This window comes from Solanum stenotomum, chromosome 12, assembly GCF_019186545.1.
Source record: "Solanum stenotomum isolate F172 chromosome 12, ASM1918654v1, whole genome shotgun sequence".
In the NCBI taxonomy this organism is placed as follows: domain Eukaryota; kingdom Viridiplantae; phylum Streptophyta; class Magnoliopsida; order Solanales; family Solanaceae; genus Solanum; species Solanum stenotomum.
In genome coordinates this window covers 41,868,576-41,884,733 of record NC_064293.1, presented here as the reverse complement: position 1 = coordinate 41,884,733, position 16,158 = coordinate 41,868,576, and the positions used below count along the sequence as shown (strand labels likewise).

General features: G+C 34.2%; 2 protein-coding genes across 4 annotated transcripts in view; one reads left to right on the top strand and one right to left on the bottom strand.

Annotated features, from left to right (window-relative positions):
- LOC125848255 (PHAF1 protein At3g51130) overlaps positions 1-11,836 on the top strand; it is a 135,275-nt gene extending 123,439 nt beyond the window's left edge. For 2 of the 3 annotated variants that reach the window (XM_049528091.1, XM_049528090.1), the window contains exons 2-16: positions 3,240-3,346; positions 3,521-3,603; positions 4,182-4,256; positions 7,537-7,604; positions 7,727-7,832; positions 8,080-8,140; positions 8,245-8,411; positions 9,423-9,485; positions 9,931-9,978; positions 10,097-10,210; positions 10,290-10,389; positions 10,488-10,564; positions 10,839-10,943; positions 11,071-11,129; positions 11,648-11,836. In XM_049528091.1, the coding sequence (XP_049384048.1) occupies positions 3,253-3,346; positions 3,521-3,603; positions 4,182-4,256; positions 7,537-7,604; positions 7,727-7,832; positions 8,080-8,140; positions 8,245-8,411; positions 9,423-9,485; positions 9,931-9,978; positions 10,097-10,210; positions 10,290-10,389; positions 10,488-10,564; positions 10,839-10,943; positions 11,071-11,118 (1,209 nt within the window). In that variant the 5' untranslated portion in view covers positions 3,240-3,252 and the 3' untranslated portion in view covers positions 11,119-11,129; positions 11,648-11,836. Of the gene's footprint in view, positions 1-3,089; positions 3,347-3,520; positions 3,604-4,181; positions 4,257-7,536; positions 7,605-7,726; positions 7,833-8,079; positions 8,141-8,244; positions 8,412-9,422; positions 9,486-9,930; positions 9,979-10,096; positions 10,211-10,289; positions 10,390-10,487; positions 10,565-10,838; positions 10,944-11,070; positions 11,130-11,633 lie in introns of those variants that run through there. The other variant, XM_049528092.1, reaches the window with a different exon arrangement.
- A 360-nt stretch (positions 11,837-12,196) lies between these two features.
- LOC125848231 (probable pectinesterase 53) lies at positions 12,197-13,979 on the bottom strand. Its single transcript, XM_049528061.1, has 4 exons — positions 13,659-13,979; positions 13,350-13,539; positions 12,532-12,974; positions 12,197-12,433 (listed from the first exon to the last, which is right to left on the bottom strand). Exons 1-4 carry the CDS (start codon positions 13,970-13,972, stop codon positions 12,283-12,285), a joined length of 1,098 nt encoding a protein of 365 aa, XP_049384018.1. The 5' UTR covers positions 13,973-13,979; the 3' UTR covers positions 12,197-12,282.
- Positions 13,980-16,158: the final 2,179 nt, after the last annotated feature.

The window sequence follows — 16,158 nt, the reverse complement described above, 5'->3', positions numbered from 1 at the left end:
AAAAAACGGGTCTGAACAGATTTTCTGAACAGACGCGTTCCTTGCTGCAAATGGCTATAAATAAGAGGTCTTTTTCGTTTTTTCAAACACTGAAAATTTTTCCTCTCTGCATACATTTTCTTAAATAAATAAAATTGTCGATCGACAGTGTCTGTGTGTGCTCTTGTTGCTGTTCTTGAGTTCGCTGAAGTTATTGAAGTTTGAGGTACCGCTACTTCTTTAACAGGTTAATCCGTTTTATCTTGGGAGGAATTAATCTGCAACCTAGGGTACAGTGAGGGGATTAAATTTCTTAAGGAAACACAGTGGTTTTTGTGGACTCGGATTAAAAATCATTTTGTCAATTTCATCTTTTTTCTGTTTCTGTATTTTTGACTAACCTGAATACAGGAGATAACAGTTAGTACTTTTAACTGATAAAGATTTTTATATGCCTCAGAGATCGTAATGTGATTTTTTTTGTGTGTGTGTGGGGGGGGGGGGGGTTACATGTTTTTTATTTTTTATCATTACAAATGTATAATTATTGAATTTGAGCAATACCAATGAATATGAATTGAAATAAAATTATCTTAAAGTTGATATATAATTATAATTTGTACAAATCAGGTAAAAAAATGCATATACATAATACTCTTCAAGACTACTTAATTTTCTCTATTTTAAAATCATGGTAGCTAATCATGATTGCCTTACTTATTTTCATTGTGTGATCTTTATATATAATTAGTAGTAGTTATTTTAACTTACGAAACCCATCTGGATATTGGATATGAAGTTGATCAATGATCACATATTTATAATCTAAGATAGAGGGACCAAACCAAAATTTCTTTTAATTAACATATATAGTTTGCTAATAGGAAACCTATTCTACTCTAATACTAGATATTCAAACTTGTCCATGACAGAACGCAACCTATAAATAGTACAAAAAAGGGCTAATTATAACATTTATAAATCATAATCTTGTCCATTTTAAGCTACTAATTGAGATAAGAGTATCAACTACCTTTTGTTACAATTGTACTATAATAATACATATGATCCAAAATTTCATATATTTGCTCCGTGACCATTTCTCTCCTTCTATGACTACCATAATTGAATCAATATCTATTTGAATAGAATGACAACAAAAAGTCAAACATTATTTCAGTCAATACAATTGAGATGTGTTTTTCTTACGATAAATTCTATCATAATTATACTTAAATCAAAAATGACTTTTGGTGGAGAATGTTGTTTTTTTTTTTCTTGAAAAAAAAGTACCATATCGATCATTTTTTTGGAGTTGAGTTTTGGACTTCTATCGATAAAAGATTATTTTTTGTCATACATAATATAATATTATATTGTGAATGTTATCATGTTATGGTATAAAAAAGAAATCTTTAATTTACAGAAATCCAAAACTTTTCCTCTAGTTAGGCAAGTATATATAAAAAATACATTTCTTTTAGAAAGAGTAAAATCAATTAGGTAATATATTTATATCTCTCTTGAGAGAAAAACAAAATTACCCTATAATAAAAAAAATTAAAAAAATAAAGGACAAAATGCTTAACAAATTTTGCCTCCATAACGGTCATATTTAAGAATTGTGCTATAGGTAAAATAAGGTTCATTCCCAAATCCTTATAATACCTTCATTACCATAGACTTCTAATTTAGTGATTTACCTAACAAAACAACTAAAATAAATAAACAAATCAAAGTCGTTGAGGATTGATTTGATCTATGGTGTGATCTAGGGGTGTTAAATGGCAAGTTGAGCTGAATTTCATTAAAATGAATTGAGTTAATAAATGAATGATTTGATGACATGTTTAAATGAACTAAAAATTGGTTCACATAAAAATTCTTACTAAGTTTTAAATTCAAAGTTTATTTTCTTATAATTTGTTTGAGTACCTATTAAAACTGTTCCCTTAAATTATGACTATAAAATTATATCAAATGAAAAAAAATCTTTTGAAAAATAATTAAAACAAATTTCTCACGAGTCAATATGAATGGAATATCAGCCTAATTTTAAAATGAACTTAAACTAAACGAATCAAAACAAATTCAGGAATAAAATAAACAGGTACTGTAGTTACCTGCTCAAAAATAAATTGATTGGGCGGGTCAAATTTTATGGGTTGTGCGAGTATAATACTATATTGGGCTCATTCGTTGAGCCAAGTAGCTGGGCTTGGTGCTTGATTTCTGTGGGTTCGGGCCCATGTAAAGTCTCCACATTATGTGAAGCTACCAAAATTCATCCCATCCAATTAATTATAGTTGTAGTATTCGAATTTGAGGTAATTTGACAATTTCCTCTTTGTCAATTTCAAATATTAAGAAGTCCTTTAATGGACTACTTTTAAAATATCCAAACAAAAATAATCAGTCCAATAATTATCTGTTCTAATAATTATTTAAATGGATTTGTGTATAGTCTTAAATTTAGAGCTCCCTAGCAAAACATTAGGATTTTCATGATTAAATTAAGTAGCTCACTCTTCAATAATAATAACATATTCAATGTAGTTTCACAAATAGGGTTCGGGAAGAATGGTGTAGACCAAAGCATTTAAAAGTGAATATTGAAACAAAAAACTTATTTAGTAGAAGAAAGAAAACACAATAATTAGTCATTTATTATCTTAAATTAATTGCATGGAGACAATGGGTTACTATTACTTCCAAAACAAATGGTAGAATTTGTAAAACATAATAAATAAGAATCACATGTGAGACAATCTAACGATAAAAGAAAAATACTAGTCTGATTTTACACTTAAATATTTTTAATTAATTAGACAAACACAAAAGCACATGAAATGAAGTTCGTTTTCATTCCAAAAAAGTGAGACGAGATAGTAAGTACTCTTCCGTTCTTTCATTTAGTAATGGGCTTCTTACTTTGCTGCCTCTACAAAACCGGAACAAAAGGGGCTCTCTTATCCAGAACCCGACCCGCCATTGTTGAGGACAAATTAGTCAATAGACAATTCTAAATTTCTTTTTGGAATTAACCTAACCTCGAAATCATCAAATTCACTTTCGAAACTCCAAAAATAAAATAAAAAAAGATAACCACGACGTTTCCGTGTGCTCGCTGGATGCCAAAATTCCATAAGCAGAGCCTTTGCCACATCGTTGTCAGCTTGCCTCTCCTTCTACTTAAAGCTATCTATCTCCATCGTCTCTAGACTTTAAAAAAAGTCACAATCCCCCGATTCAACATATTTCAACAACGAAACGATGCAGAGACCAAGACGCCGCTGCGAAGGCACTGCCATGGGTTCTATTGTTCTCGATCTCCGCCCTGGTGTTGGAGTCGGTCCTTTTACTCTAGGTAAGCTTAATTTATTCCACTTGTTATCTTGTTAAGTTACCGATTAGGTCAAATAGGATGATCAATTTGTCTCATTTTATGTTTTGTTTTGTAAATTGATTGATTAGTCATTCAATTTGATGCGGTTTAGTTTAGCTGATTCAACATGTGATGATGATGTGGTAAATGTTTCAGGAATGCCTATTTGTGAAGCTTTCGCGCAGATAGAGCAGCAGCCTAATATTTATGACGTTGTCCATGTTAAGTATTACGACGAGGTATGATTCAGGGTGGACAACATTTTTTAGGTCAATTTTACATCCTTCTTTTTGTTTTGGTTAATATGTTTTCCTTATTATGGTGACATCTAATCTTGCACCCTAGTCATTTGAAATCAACTTTACTCTATGAAAATTTAGTTGCTTTGAAGTTCAAAACAATCAGTTTACGGAGTGCTGATTACTATGCCTTTAAAATAATTCTTTTTGTGTTATTTCGTGTTCTGTTAGTCACATACTTAGTACCTTTTGTTGATTGAATAGAAAAATTAGCCAATAAGTTGCGATCAGCTGAGCCATAATCTATTTTGCAGTAGGAGCCATTCGTAAAGTTCCCCATTTAGTTGTGATTAACTCAGCCAGTAATGTATATTTTGTAGTAGGACGCATTCCATCCATTACAATGGGTTTATAGGCTGAAATTCTGCAATTTCCATGCATGAATGGTTCTGAAATTATCAGGTTTTACATGGTATATTAATATGATAACACTGTAATCAATGTTGTGGACATGGGTAGTTTTGCACATCAGCATCTCGAATATTACATAACTTCAATGCTTAATCTGTGTTCTGCAGGAGCCCTTAAAACTTGACATTGTCATTAGCTTCCCAGATCATGGATTTCATTTGCGGTTTGATTCCTGGTCACAGGTATTAGATGTGGTGCATGCCTTACTCGGGTCTAGTTAATGAGAATATTTAGTTGCCTTGTATGTAAATATGTTTGGTTGTAATTTGTTCAAGTAAGCTAATGATATTTTATTTATGGCTCATTCTTCGCTGAATTCGCAATTCTGAATGCATGGCTAAAATGTGGTGGCAATGCGCCAATGCCAACTTTTCGAGGCATTTGTATCCTTTATTTTGTAATCCTTGATCATTTATTATAATGCACATCTGAGGGGCAAACTTCAACAAAAGAGAACATACCTTGTGAAATTCCACAAGTGGGGTCTGCGGAGGGTAGAGTGTACACAAACCTATCCTTAACTCGTGGAGATAGAGAGACTGTTTACGGAAGACCCTTGGTTCAATTAACGCATATCAAAGCAAATTTTAAAAGAGAAAACGGAAGTTATGAAGACATTGCAAATAATAAGGGAAACGTTTTGAAACAAATAAAGAAAAGGAACAATAACCACAACAAATAAAATGATAACCGAAGCATAACACTTAGCATGTAGTAGCAGAAATTAAGGGACCAGAAACTATGAGAATAGTGCTAATACTACTGGAATGCAAGGAGAAACCTATCCCACTGGACAACGAGACAATGCTCAACTACTTACTAACCTACCACCCTAATCCGCTTCCGCCATAACTTCTTATCTAAGGTCATGTTCTCAGTAAGCTGGAATGTGCCATGTTTTGTCTAATCACCTCTCCCGAACGCTTCTTCAGCTCACTTCTACCTCTCTCAAAGCTTATCACAACCAACCTCTCACACCTCCTCACCAGGACATTTGCATCCCTCTTTTTCACATGCCTGAATCATCTCAGTCTCACTTTTTTAATGAAGTGTTGTTAAAAACTCTAAAGCGCTCGCTCTAAGCGAGAGAAGCGAAGCGATAAGCTGTTACTCTAATGCCTTGAAGCGACACGATGGTGAAGAAGCGTGAGCTTCTGTCCCAGAAGCGAGAAGCGTGCTTCTTATTAAAGCGAGAAAAAGCTCGCCTTTTAGAAGTGCTAACTAGTTTTTTTTTTTAAATTTCTGTAAAAAACTTACCATAGTTTTTACCAAATAATTTTCTTCCTTTGTCAACTACTGTTGGACTCTCTGTAAAAATACTGACCTTAGTTCTTCTTCTTCTTCTCTTTCTGTTTCTTTGCTGCGCAAGGTAACTAGATTTTTTCCCTTCAATTTGCTGTTTTAGTCTGTTTTTATTTCTTCTGATTTAATATTCCTCTGTTTGTCGTATGCTTTGTTTTTCTCTTTTTTTGGTTTTGCTAGTCTGTTTTGTCTCTATTTTCTTTTCCTTTGTTTTTTTGCTGTTGTGTGACTGAGTCACGATTCTGTTTTTGCTTGTAGTAAGTTGTATTTTCTTAAATAATATCTATTTCTAGTATCTATTATTTACTTTTTAATAGAACAACTGAAAGATTTGCTCAATGTGTTTATTGAGTTCTTGATTATTTATGTGTGCATATTTAATATTTCTTACTTTTATACTAAATAGCGCTTTGCGCTTTCGCTTCACGCTTCTTGCTTCAGTGAAGCGAGCCCTTATTGTTTTTTTCCGCTTCTCGCTTCCCAAAACACTGGCCGGCCCTCATTTTGTCTCCCATGGAAGTCACCCCACCTTGTGTCGAACATCCTCATTCCTAATCTTGTCTCTCCTAGTATGCCTACACATTCTGAGATTCAGACTTCATTGAATTGAATTCGGTCTGGAGTGTTCATGAAGAAGCAAAGGCACGTTGCTGCAATTGGAGAAACAAAAGATTTTACTAAGCCTGAGTATGCTGGCAACGAATGTCAAAGTTTGCTAATGTTGTGCAAGATTGTCCGTGTCGCTACACCTATTCATGGTTAAATTTTATTAGGAGTAAAATAAGTTTTCTTTTCTTTGGGTGTGGAAGAATGCGAAGCTTTATATTTTAATCTCTAAATTCGGGAAATAGTGCTAAGAGATCTTCAAGATAGTGAAATGTATTGGTGAATTCATCTTGTCTTTATCCTCGTTACCTGTTGTTGATTGTCTCGATGGTTGTCATTTATGGAGGGAGAATTCATCTTCTCCATGGGAAGGAATAATGAAGGGAAATATTGATTTTAAAAAAAACATTGAATTTATAGAAGGAAAAGCAATCATATCTGATTTTGGTGCCGGAAGGTAACTCTGAAGATTGAGAGTCGAAAGAAATGGAGCATTTTTCTTGGATACTAATAGTTTAGTGGCTAAAGAATGGCAGCATGGGATGGCATCAAAAGCTGACGTCGGGGTGGGAGGGAGTTTCCTGGTGAAACCTTACTATATTTATCTGGATGGTTCAAAAACTGCTAAGAATTAGCTTTCTTTGCTTGGTCCACTTCATGGGACGTTATCCTTAGGTTGCAGCAATTTGAAAAGGAGTTGCATAATGTTAATCAGTGTTGCATGTGCAAGAAAAAGGGGGAATACACTAATCTTGTGCTCCTTCATTACACTATGTACTATGTAGCGGAAGTAAGAGTTTTGGTGTATTCCATGATTTACTTACCTGAAAAGTTGAAGACACCTTTGCAATGTGGAGGTTGAGCAAATCAGGGAAGGGAAGGAGGAAGTTTTGGAAATAGCATTGTGATGCCTTTTATTGTATGATATGGAGAAATGTTTGGAGTTGAAAGATGGATGCTGAAGATCATTAGTTACCTTGTTTTCCTGTACTATAGGTGTAAATAAGAGATTCCATTATTATTTGTAGATCGTCGAATAGTTTTTTGGAGGCTCAATGTAAGGACCTTTTACGTATTAACATTTGGCATCACCTTGGTGCACATTAAGGAAATTCTTTTTGATTTACCCTAAAAAAATAATATACTTGGGGAAGTATCAATAACATGAATACATCTAATATCTAGTTTCCTTGATCATGTACATCTCCGAAGTGGAACATGATTTGGGATGGAATGAGGTATGGAAATTTCCTTTCAGGATAAATGAATCCCCTAGGTGCAAGTTAAACATCAACTCAAGAAAGCGATAGGCGAATGGGGTTAGGCACGGAAAAGGCATTTCCCCTTAGAAATTTTTTTAAAATTATGTGATTCTCTTTTAAATTTATTGTCTTGTAATTTACTTTATCAGGAAGACATGAACATATTTCTTTTGTAAGTTTCTCTTTTATAAGATTTATTTCCTTTATAAATTAGCTCAAGAGCTTTCTACTTGCATAATGGATTAGAAACAATTTTTCAAGTATGTCTTTACACTGAGTCTACCTGTTTCAGAGACTGCGCCTTATTGAAATATTTGATGTAAAACGGCTTCAGATGCGCTATGCCACCTCTGTTATAGGGTAGGTTTTCATAGTGTTTACTTACACAACTCTCTAAATTGGTAGGTTTTCATAATGCTGTGCTAACACCTCCCAACATTTCTGTTGATTTAAATATTGTCTTTTGATTTTGTTACTTTCAGCGGCCCTTCCACTTTAGCCACTTTTGTAGCCGTCTATTCTCTTTTTGGGCCGACCTATCCAGGAACATATGACAAGGACAGAGGAGTTTACACTTTATTTTATCCAGTATGTTTGTCCAATGTCTATTGATGCCACATTTAAATCTGACTTGTGTCTTTTGGCTTATTTTTATTGTTTTGGCTTAAAAGTAAGTGCTTTAAAGCACTTATTTATTTCACCCAAACACTACAAAAGTGCTTAAAAGCTATTTTGGCTTAAAAACACCTAAAATAAGCCAATCCAAAGAGGCTCTTATTCTATTATCCATCACTTAGTTCTGTGTTGAGGGTTCTGATAGATTGCAACTTTGCAGGGATTGTCGTTTGCTTTTCCAATTCCCTCCCAGTATACAGATTGCTGTCGTGATGGTGAAGGTATTCCTGGTTATTTTCGTTTTTCACACTTGTGCAGACTCAAATTATTTACTCTGGTATAAATAATTTTTTCCTTTCTTTCTCTTCTTTTTCCATTTCAAAAGCGGAACTACCTCTTGAGTTTCCAGATGGCACAACCCCAGTTACTTGCCGTGTATCAATATTTGATAGTTCTGCTGGAAGTAAAGTTGGTGTTGGATCCATGATGGACAAGGCCTGTACTCCTCCTCTGCCTGCTGGGAGCCTCTACATGGAAGAAGTGCATGTTAAGGTTTGGTTTAGTCCTTTACATGTCCACGCTGAAGGTTTTGTGCAGTCTCTTTAATGTTATATATGTGATTTCTTATTGAATAATGTATTAATAGTAAGTTAAGTCCTCCTCCTTTGAGCTGCAGCTCTTTATGCTTTTTCGTGGGAAAAGCTCTTTAGGATGTTCTTTTTGTGTGCTTGTGGTGCTTTGACATAGAGCTGTAAAGGGCATTCACATCTGGAGCTTATTAGTTTTGGCTTTAATGTGCTTAAATTCGGCCTTTCACAGATCTCTTTGCCATGAGAACCGTTAATAGTTTCTTGATATTTTTGTCGTCACTTTCCAATTATATAGCCATTGAAAAAGGGAATTGACCTCTGGGATATGACAGTTCTGGCTGATATGTTTGTCTTGCTCTGTTATAAATCAATCATCAGAGAATCTCAAACTTGTGTTTTAGAAAATTGTAGTATTGCCTCAAAATTGATGATGTTTTAGTTTTCATCTCAGTCCTATCTCAAATTGTGATGCAAAGGAAATGGAATTAAAGTAAACTAAATCTGGTGCCATTCCATTTAATAGTTCCTTCGTCACTTGCAATGGCTACTATTTTTGATAGTTCTTTCTCCACTTGCAATGGCTACTAGTTTTGAGGTTAGAATTCAAAAAAGTGTCTACCCCTTTTTGAATAGAGAAGATTTAAATGTCTAGTTTGATATCCTGTGGGAGGTGCGTACAAGCTGGCCTAGACACTACGGTTATAAAAAAAAGAATATTTGAATGTCTAGTTTGATATTATTTTTATCAGATTATTTTTTTCTCCTGCTCTATAATGCTGAATCTTGGCACTTGATGAATGATTTAGTGTATTTTCCACTTCCAAAGATTAAAAAGTTCATATGTGTTTCTGTGCAGTAGTTTAGATCATAAAAGATGTGTCGAGTGTCATTTGTTAAGTTTGACGATTAAGTTGCTCTGACATGCAGTTCAGTTGATTTACATATGATTTTGTTTGTTTTCTATCTTCTTTAGCTGGGGGAAGAATTACGGTTTAGTATTGGTGGACAGCACATCCCCTTTGGTGCATCACCACAGGTAACTACTCTTTCTTTAGATTGTTTTGGAGTTAATCATTCGCTTGAGTTGTTTGAAGTTTCTCTGTCTGCCATTGGATTATTTTTCCTTCATATTGTGGAAACTCTAATTGTATTGATATGATACTTTCAGTCTAGAGTCCATTGAATAATCGTATCCCTATTGCCTAAAAGAAGTTCAGGATGAGTTGCAATGCAGAAGTTAATTTTTTCCTGAAGTTAAAGGGGAACAAGAGGCTGAAAACCTATTTTAACTCGTATATTGAACTAGACGTTGAACTTATTTCACTTTTGGTTTTACAATGCTTGAATCTATTTGTTCTTGTATGTTGCGTGCGGTCTGGCGTAGGTTTATTCGTGCTGCATATCGTCCTGTTCCTTTATTACATATGTTTTGATGACTGAGTCAACCATGCAAAACCTTGGCTTATCTTATCTCTATGCAGGATGTTTGGACCGAATTAGGTCGACCATGTGGAATCCATCAGAAACAGGTACTGCTATATTTCTTTGGTGTCTAACAGAAAATTGATATATCCAACTTCTTGTGAGTTCCTGTCAGGTTTCTACATGGTAGATTGTTGGTGGAGATTGACTTCATTAGTTATACAGGTTGATCAAATGGTGATTCATTCTGCTTCAGATCCCCGGCCGAGGACAACTCTTTGTGGTGATTACTTCTACAACTACTTTACTCGTGGCTTAGATATACTATTTGATGGGCAGGTATGTCATCCTCTGAGTTTCCATGAGCACATGTTATGAAGTCTATATCTGTTCTCAGATTATTGTGGTTTATTTGCAGACACATAAAATCAAGAAATTTGTCTTGCACACCAACTATCCTGGGCATGCTGATTTTAATTCATACATGAAGTGCAATTTTGTTATCCATTGTTCTGATTGTGAGTTGATTCTTCAAGATCTAATGCCCTCTTTCGTTATACCAATGTAAAAGAATTGGATATTCGTTTTAATACTTTTTGCATCTTTTTTTCTGCAGTTGTAGGGTCTTATCATCAGGATGTAAACTCCTCTAAAGCTACTATTACAGCCAGCACAAAATGGGAACAAGTTAAGGTGAATTCTTCTGTTTGATTCATAGTCATTCCTATTCATTTATCGGTATTTCTTTGAGGTTTTCAAGTTGGAAGTTCTTACTATTAGTGTTCTGGATAATTATTACTCTGCCCCCTTTTAATTTTAAAAAACTCAGAATCCGTTCATGTTAATGATATTTAGAACTAATGGGCAAACTGTTGTGTACACCTGTGTATATACCTATCATCAGACATCCTCTTTTTCTAGGCTCAATTTCAAGCTGACTCATTGTTAAGTTGCTATGATTCTGCAGGAGATACTAGGGGATTGTGGTCGAGCTGCTATCCAGACGCAAGGCTCTGCGAGTAATCCGTTTGGATCCACCTTTGTATATGGCTACCAAAATCTTGCCTTTGAGGTGATTTTTTTGTTTCGAATAAATGTCTGTATACCCCACGCTGTGGTTCTACCACACACTTTATCTCTCTTCCCTTTGTGCTTTCATTTCCTATTGCTTCACTAGGATCTTTGCTTATTTGTCACAGGTGATGAAGAATGGTTACCTTGCGACTGTAACTCTCTTCCAGTCCTGATCATCTATGTGGTGCGTGACCTGTGTTTATTTTTCAGTTTTCTCTGATAGTGGGTGTCTTTATTTTTATATGAACATTACATCATTTTTCTATAGTTGATGACAACTGTTTGCATATTCGTTGCAAAAAAAATATATATTGCTATCACTATCTGGTTTGGTCAGTTCTGCAGTAATTTTCTCTCCCTTTGTCTTGGTGATGATGTTGGTTGTCCTTGCTGCATACTAAGGGGTGTGTGTGGGATGTCCTTGCTGAGTATGAGCGGTAGCTGTTTAAGAAGTGTCCATTTTCTAGGAGTGTTGGATTTCTTCTCCATTACAATGTGAACATGATATGTTGATATCTGATGTTCTCTATATATGATATTGACATCTAGAGGACCTATATTTTTTTTGACATAAAAAGAGGACCTATATTTGTTTGCCAGTAACTGCTAGCATGTCTTTCCCCATTGTGCTTTTGATTATAATCTTCCTAAACTATTGGATATTCCTTTTCGTTGTTGACTTGTTCAGTTTGTTTCTGTCAGGCTGCCTGTTGGTATTTTGTACAGTTCAATTACTTGAAGAAAGCAAGTCTTCTTTTAACTGACCGTCATGGTGGAATTGTATCTAATGTATATTTGTTTATACTTGTACAGTTTATTTTATAATTGTCGTCTCTTGTAAACTTATATACATAGCTCCTAACTTCTTGCAATACAAGACTCGTTACTTCATTCCTCGGGTAGGTGAAGTTTGGTGGCATGTGATTTGATAAGGCATTGTGCTGACACTTTTCGCTATGAATTCTTCTTGACAATTGTACTGGACCGCTTGACCCATTTGGTATTCAGTTGGCTTTGCCCAGATTAATCATTTGATAGGGTTTGTTTCCAAAACAAATTAACGGAATTTTCAACCAAATAGCACAGAAAAGCAACAGTTCCTGAAAATGAATGCTGATAAAATTGATTGTTCGTAACTGTATTTTGGTTTGATGCTATTTTTGTGGTCGTGGATGGACGTGCAGGCTGCTGCGACAATTCGGATAAGAAAATTGGTCTATAACATGGTGCCTGGGAAAATAATTTTCTAACTTACAATATGATGCACACAAATTGCGTAATTGTACAGGAGTAAAGACTGCTGACTGCCATAGCTTAGCTAGACATTAAAGAAATCATCAAATATGGAGTAGCCATTCATGACCATCTATGAAACTGAGTGAGATAAACGGTTTAGCTTCTTGTTCAGTGAGCTCCCTGGACCATTTCACCCTTTCACCATGGTCTGCCCCTGGTCCTGAACACTTGAATTGCCCATAAAATACCGTCCTGCAGATGAGCATAAATTCCTCAGTAAATTCGCGTTCTATAGTATGCGAAGAGCATCTGTGTGTAAGTAGTATGAAAAAAGAAAGGAAAGAACTTACATATGCCTGTTCTTATCTCCCCAGTCATACCATCCCTTTGATGTGATGATTTTATCCATGTAAGTGTAGGCAAATACGACCCTAGAGAAAGTACCCCAAGCCCTGCCCAAGTAAAGAGCACCAGATCCAGTAACTTTGCAATTGAGAAAAGAGAATCCAGTTTCCTCCAGTAAACTCTCCCTCTTCTGGGCTGTCAAGGCCCCATAGCTTTTTGTTTTGGCACGTAAATGACAATTCTCATAAAGGGACAGCCCATCACCAAATATAAAATCTACAGAACCTTGAATATAACAGTTCTTGAAATAGTGTCTGCCCCTGTGATCATACAGTGTGTCTTGTGCTCCAATGAACTTGCAATTTATGAACGCCGCTGTGTCTGCCGAAATTCTTAATGCCACCGCTTGCTTTCCTAGTGCCCCTGATGGTGGCGGTGGTGCTACATTCTGTTCACGAAGGAATTAATTATGACCTCAAAAGAATTTTTATAGAAGAAAACTACATGTTTTCCAAAAGTGAATAGTTTTTCCGATATATCAATTGTACAAAATCTATTATATTTATAAATGTTAATCCAAGAATTATACAGGTGGGAGCTAGAGCTTCGCCTACAAGTTTGGCATAACCCAGTAGCTTTTGCTCAAATATAATATTTGTGTAATAGATAATTTATTAGGAGCTTACTACATTTTTTAAAATTTAGAATCCATAAATTTAAAATTCTGACTCCACCGCGTTAACAAGCATCATCTCTAGAGATAAAATTAGTTCTTAATAGATCCATCTAATTGTAAAACATAACAAAGTACTTGCACAATTACCTTAAAGGTGATGTTTTTGGCAATGAAGTAGGGGGAATTAACAGCAAAAGTTGCGGAACCATAAGTTCCCATTGGTTGGCCACTTTTTCCTGTCCTATCTGCAGTGTCATCCCATTTGATAGTTGTTTTGTGTGAACCAGCACCCTCCAGGGTAATGTAAGCCATTGTTGCTGGAATTTCAATCTTCTCCCTACAAAATTTTAACCTCATTTAAACAAAACTTCCATACAATTGCTCAATTTGTTGAATGCGCTTATAGTACAAAATCAAGAAGCAGAAAACAGGACAATTGAAGTGTACAAAATTTACCTGTAAGTCCCAGGACTAACAGAAATAACCACTCGACACGAATTGACTATTGGGATTGAATCAATAGCCTTTTGAACCGTAGTAAAATCTCCGAATTTCGGGTTTTTATTCACCTTAATAAATTTACAAGGCTCTAATTTGTTCTTCGCTTCTTGGAAAACAGAATGATTGCGAGAACTCATGCGATTGATCCAATTCAAGTAGTCTTTTTCTTCATTAGCCACCTTCAATGTATTATCCCTCCTAGAATGTTTAGCACTACTTGTGCTAATAGTAAACAACATTAACATAAAAAACAGCTCTAATAGTTTCATCCTGAGAGTACTAAAATAGTAGTGATGAAGATAGAAGATAATGAGAGTCAGAAATATATAGGAGTAGTATATAAAGGATGAAAAAATAATGTATGTGTACACGCGGCCTAGTGGAGTAGTTGAGAGCCGGGGAGAAAAAAAATACTAGGTGATTCTTCCTATCTGTCTTGGCCTTGATAGATAGAGTTACCTAATACTTATTGCTAATGGGAGTTGGATGGTATTCCGTATAATTGAGCTAGTCCGACATCACAATTATAAAAAATAAATAAATGTGGTAAAAATGTTTGGTCCGGGTGAGAAAGAGAATAGGAAGAGAATCTGACAGGTCGTGGCTATGCTCTGAATTCGTATTATCTTTTTGTTTCTTTCCTCATTCAGACCAATCTATCCTAAATTTTGATTTTACCATAGGCCGATAAATCATACCCTATGTGACTAGAAACTGATCGAAGATTTAAAGTTGATTGTTTCCATTTTTTAAGGTTTTTAGTGCTGATCAGGGGCAGCTCAAAGTAATAAAAGACCTAAAGCGAAATTTCAATTAGAGGCCTAAAATCTAAATAAACTTCATATATATTTATTTAAAAATTATTTTTCCAACTTTTTAGATTTAAATTTTTGCTTAAAATTTCTTTATAGATGGTTTCTTCAAATATCTTTTTTATTATTATTAGTTTTAGGTAAGGTTTTATCAATTCAACATTAGAAAATACTCTTTTACTGGGGCCATTACTATATGAATTGTTAACATAATTAATAAGTTGACAAACTTTAAATAAAAACAAGAATTAAAATCATAGAATTGATTCAAGAAATTGATAACTTGGTATATCCTACTTTAGTATGTTTGTTGTATTGCTTGAAAATTTAAGAAGAAATAAAAAAAGAATTTGTAATTTACTTTGTTCAACACTTTTCGACTATTGATTCATATTTTTGATAGACTATTACTCTATCTTATTAAAGATTTGAAAAAAAAAAGAATTCAAACAGATAAATAATATGAGTGTTAGCGAAAAATAATTGATTTTTTTGAATGGAGTTAAAGAGAACAAAATAATATAATTTTATGTAAAAAATAAACAAAAAAATTATTCTTGGTAAGAAATTGAGGCCCCCCAAAATTGGGGGCTAAGGCATATGCCTCAAATTTTGTATGCAAGAGCCGCCGCCCTGGTGCTGATCGCTGAATTCATAATACTACTAAAATCATGTATTCAATAAATGTTTGTTAGAAATTTTAGTGATTTTTCACATATAAATATCAATGTTCGGGGATAAAAAAAAATACTGGATCTGGTTGAACATGGGTTCTATCCGCCTCTATATTGATAATTACTTTCTCCGTTTCAAAATAAATGTTACCTTCGCAAAAATAACAGTCATTAGTAAATCAATAAATATAATGTGTTGTTTACTAAGCTACTCCTAATTAATAATTGTTTCTTAAAAATTGAACACTATTAAGAAGATTAATCGGAGAAATATATTAATTTTTGACCTTGGGAGGGAAGAGAGTATTTGTCATATTATGCACAGTTAGATAGCAATGTGTCTGTTTAGGTCAGCTGGATAGTGGGACTGTTAGGGAAAAACCGTGACTATAATTTGGCAGGAAAAAAAAACAAACAACCAACTTGTACATAACACCAATTGCCATTATATTATAGCCATTCTCTTTGCAATAAAATATATGAAGTATATTTATGTAGAGCTATTGCATTATTTGCCTGGATTGTGGTTGTTTGCGGCAGAATAAAACGATTTTAGGAGCAAACTGGTTGACTAAATTGATAAAGCAGGAACGGAATTCAAGAAACTATATCATCATTCATGGGACCCTTATGCACGAGTTTGGTATTTCAAATTTCATGTGACTATTATTTTTTCAAAGAAAGTTGGGGAGGAAAAAAAAAAACTGTTAATGGGTCTTAGCTACATCATATATTATATTATAATAAAATAAATAAATAAGAGTTTGGTTAGAGTTAGAAAGTACAGCTTGGAGTTGGGAGAAGAAAGAAAATAACACAACAATCACTATTTTTCCATTCAAAGTTTCAGAAAAATCTACTATAGTTATTTTTTCAGATATTTTGATTGAATCATTGATAAAAGAAAAAAAAAATCAGGGACTTCTATCACAGTATTTTAATGAGAATTTGTTTTTCACTATAATCCAC

Coding starts and splice junctions, on each gene's coding strand:
- LOC125848231 (XM_049528061.1), bottom strand. CDS start 13,972: ATGAAACTATTAGAGCTGTTTTTTATGTTAATGTTGTTTACTATTAGC. Junction 13,540..13,658: donor GTTAGTCCTGGGACTTACAG/GTAAATTTTGTA, acceptor AAAATTTTGTAG/GGAGAAGATTGAAATTCCAG. Junction 12,434..12,531: donor GGAGATAAGAACAGGCATAT/GTAAGTTCTTTC, acceptor GCTCATCTGCAG/GACGGTATTTTATGGGCAAT.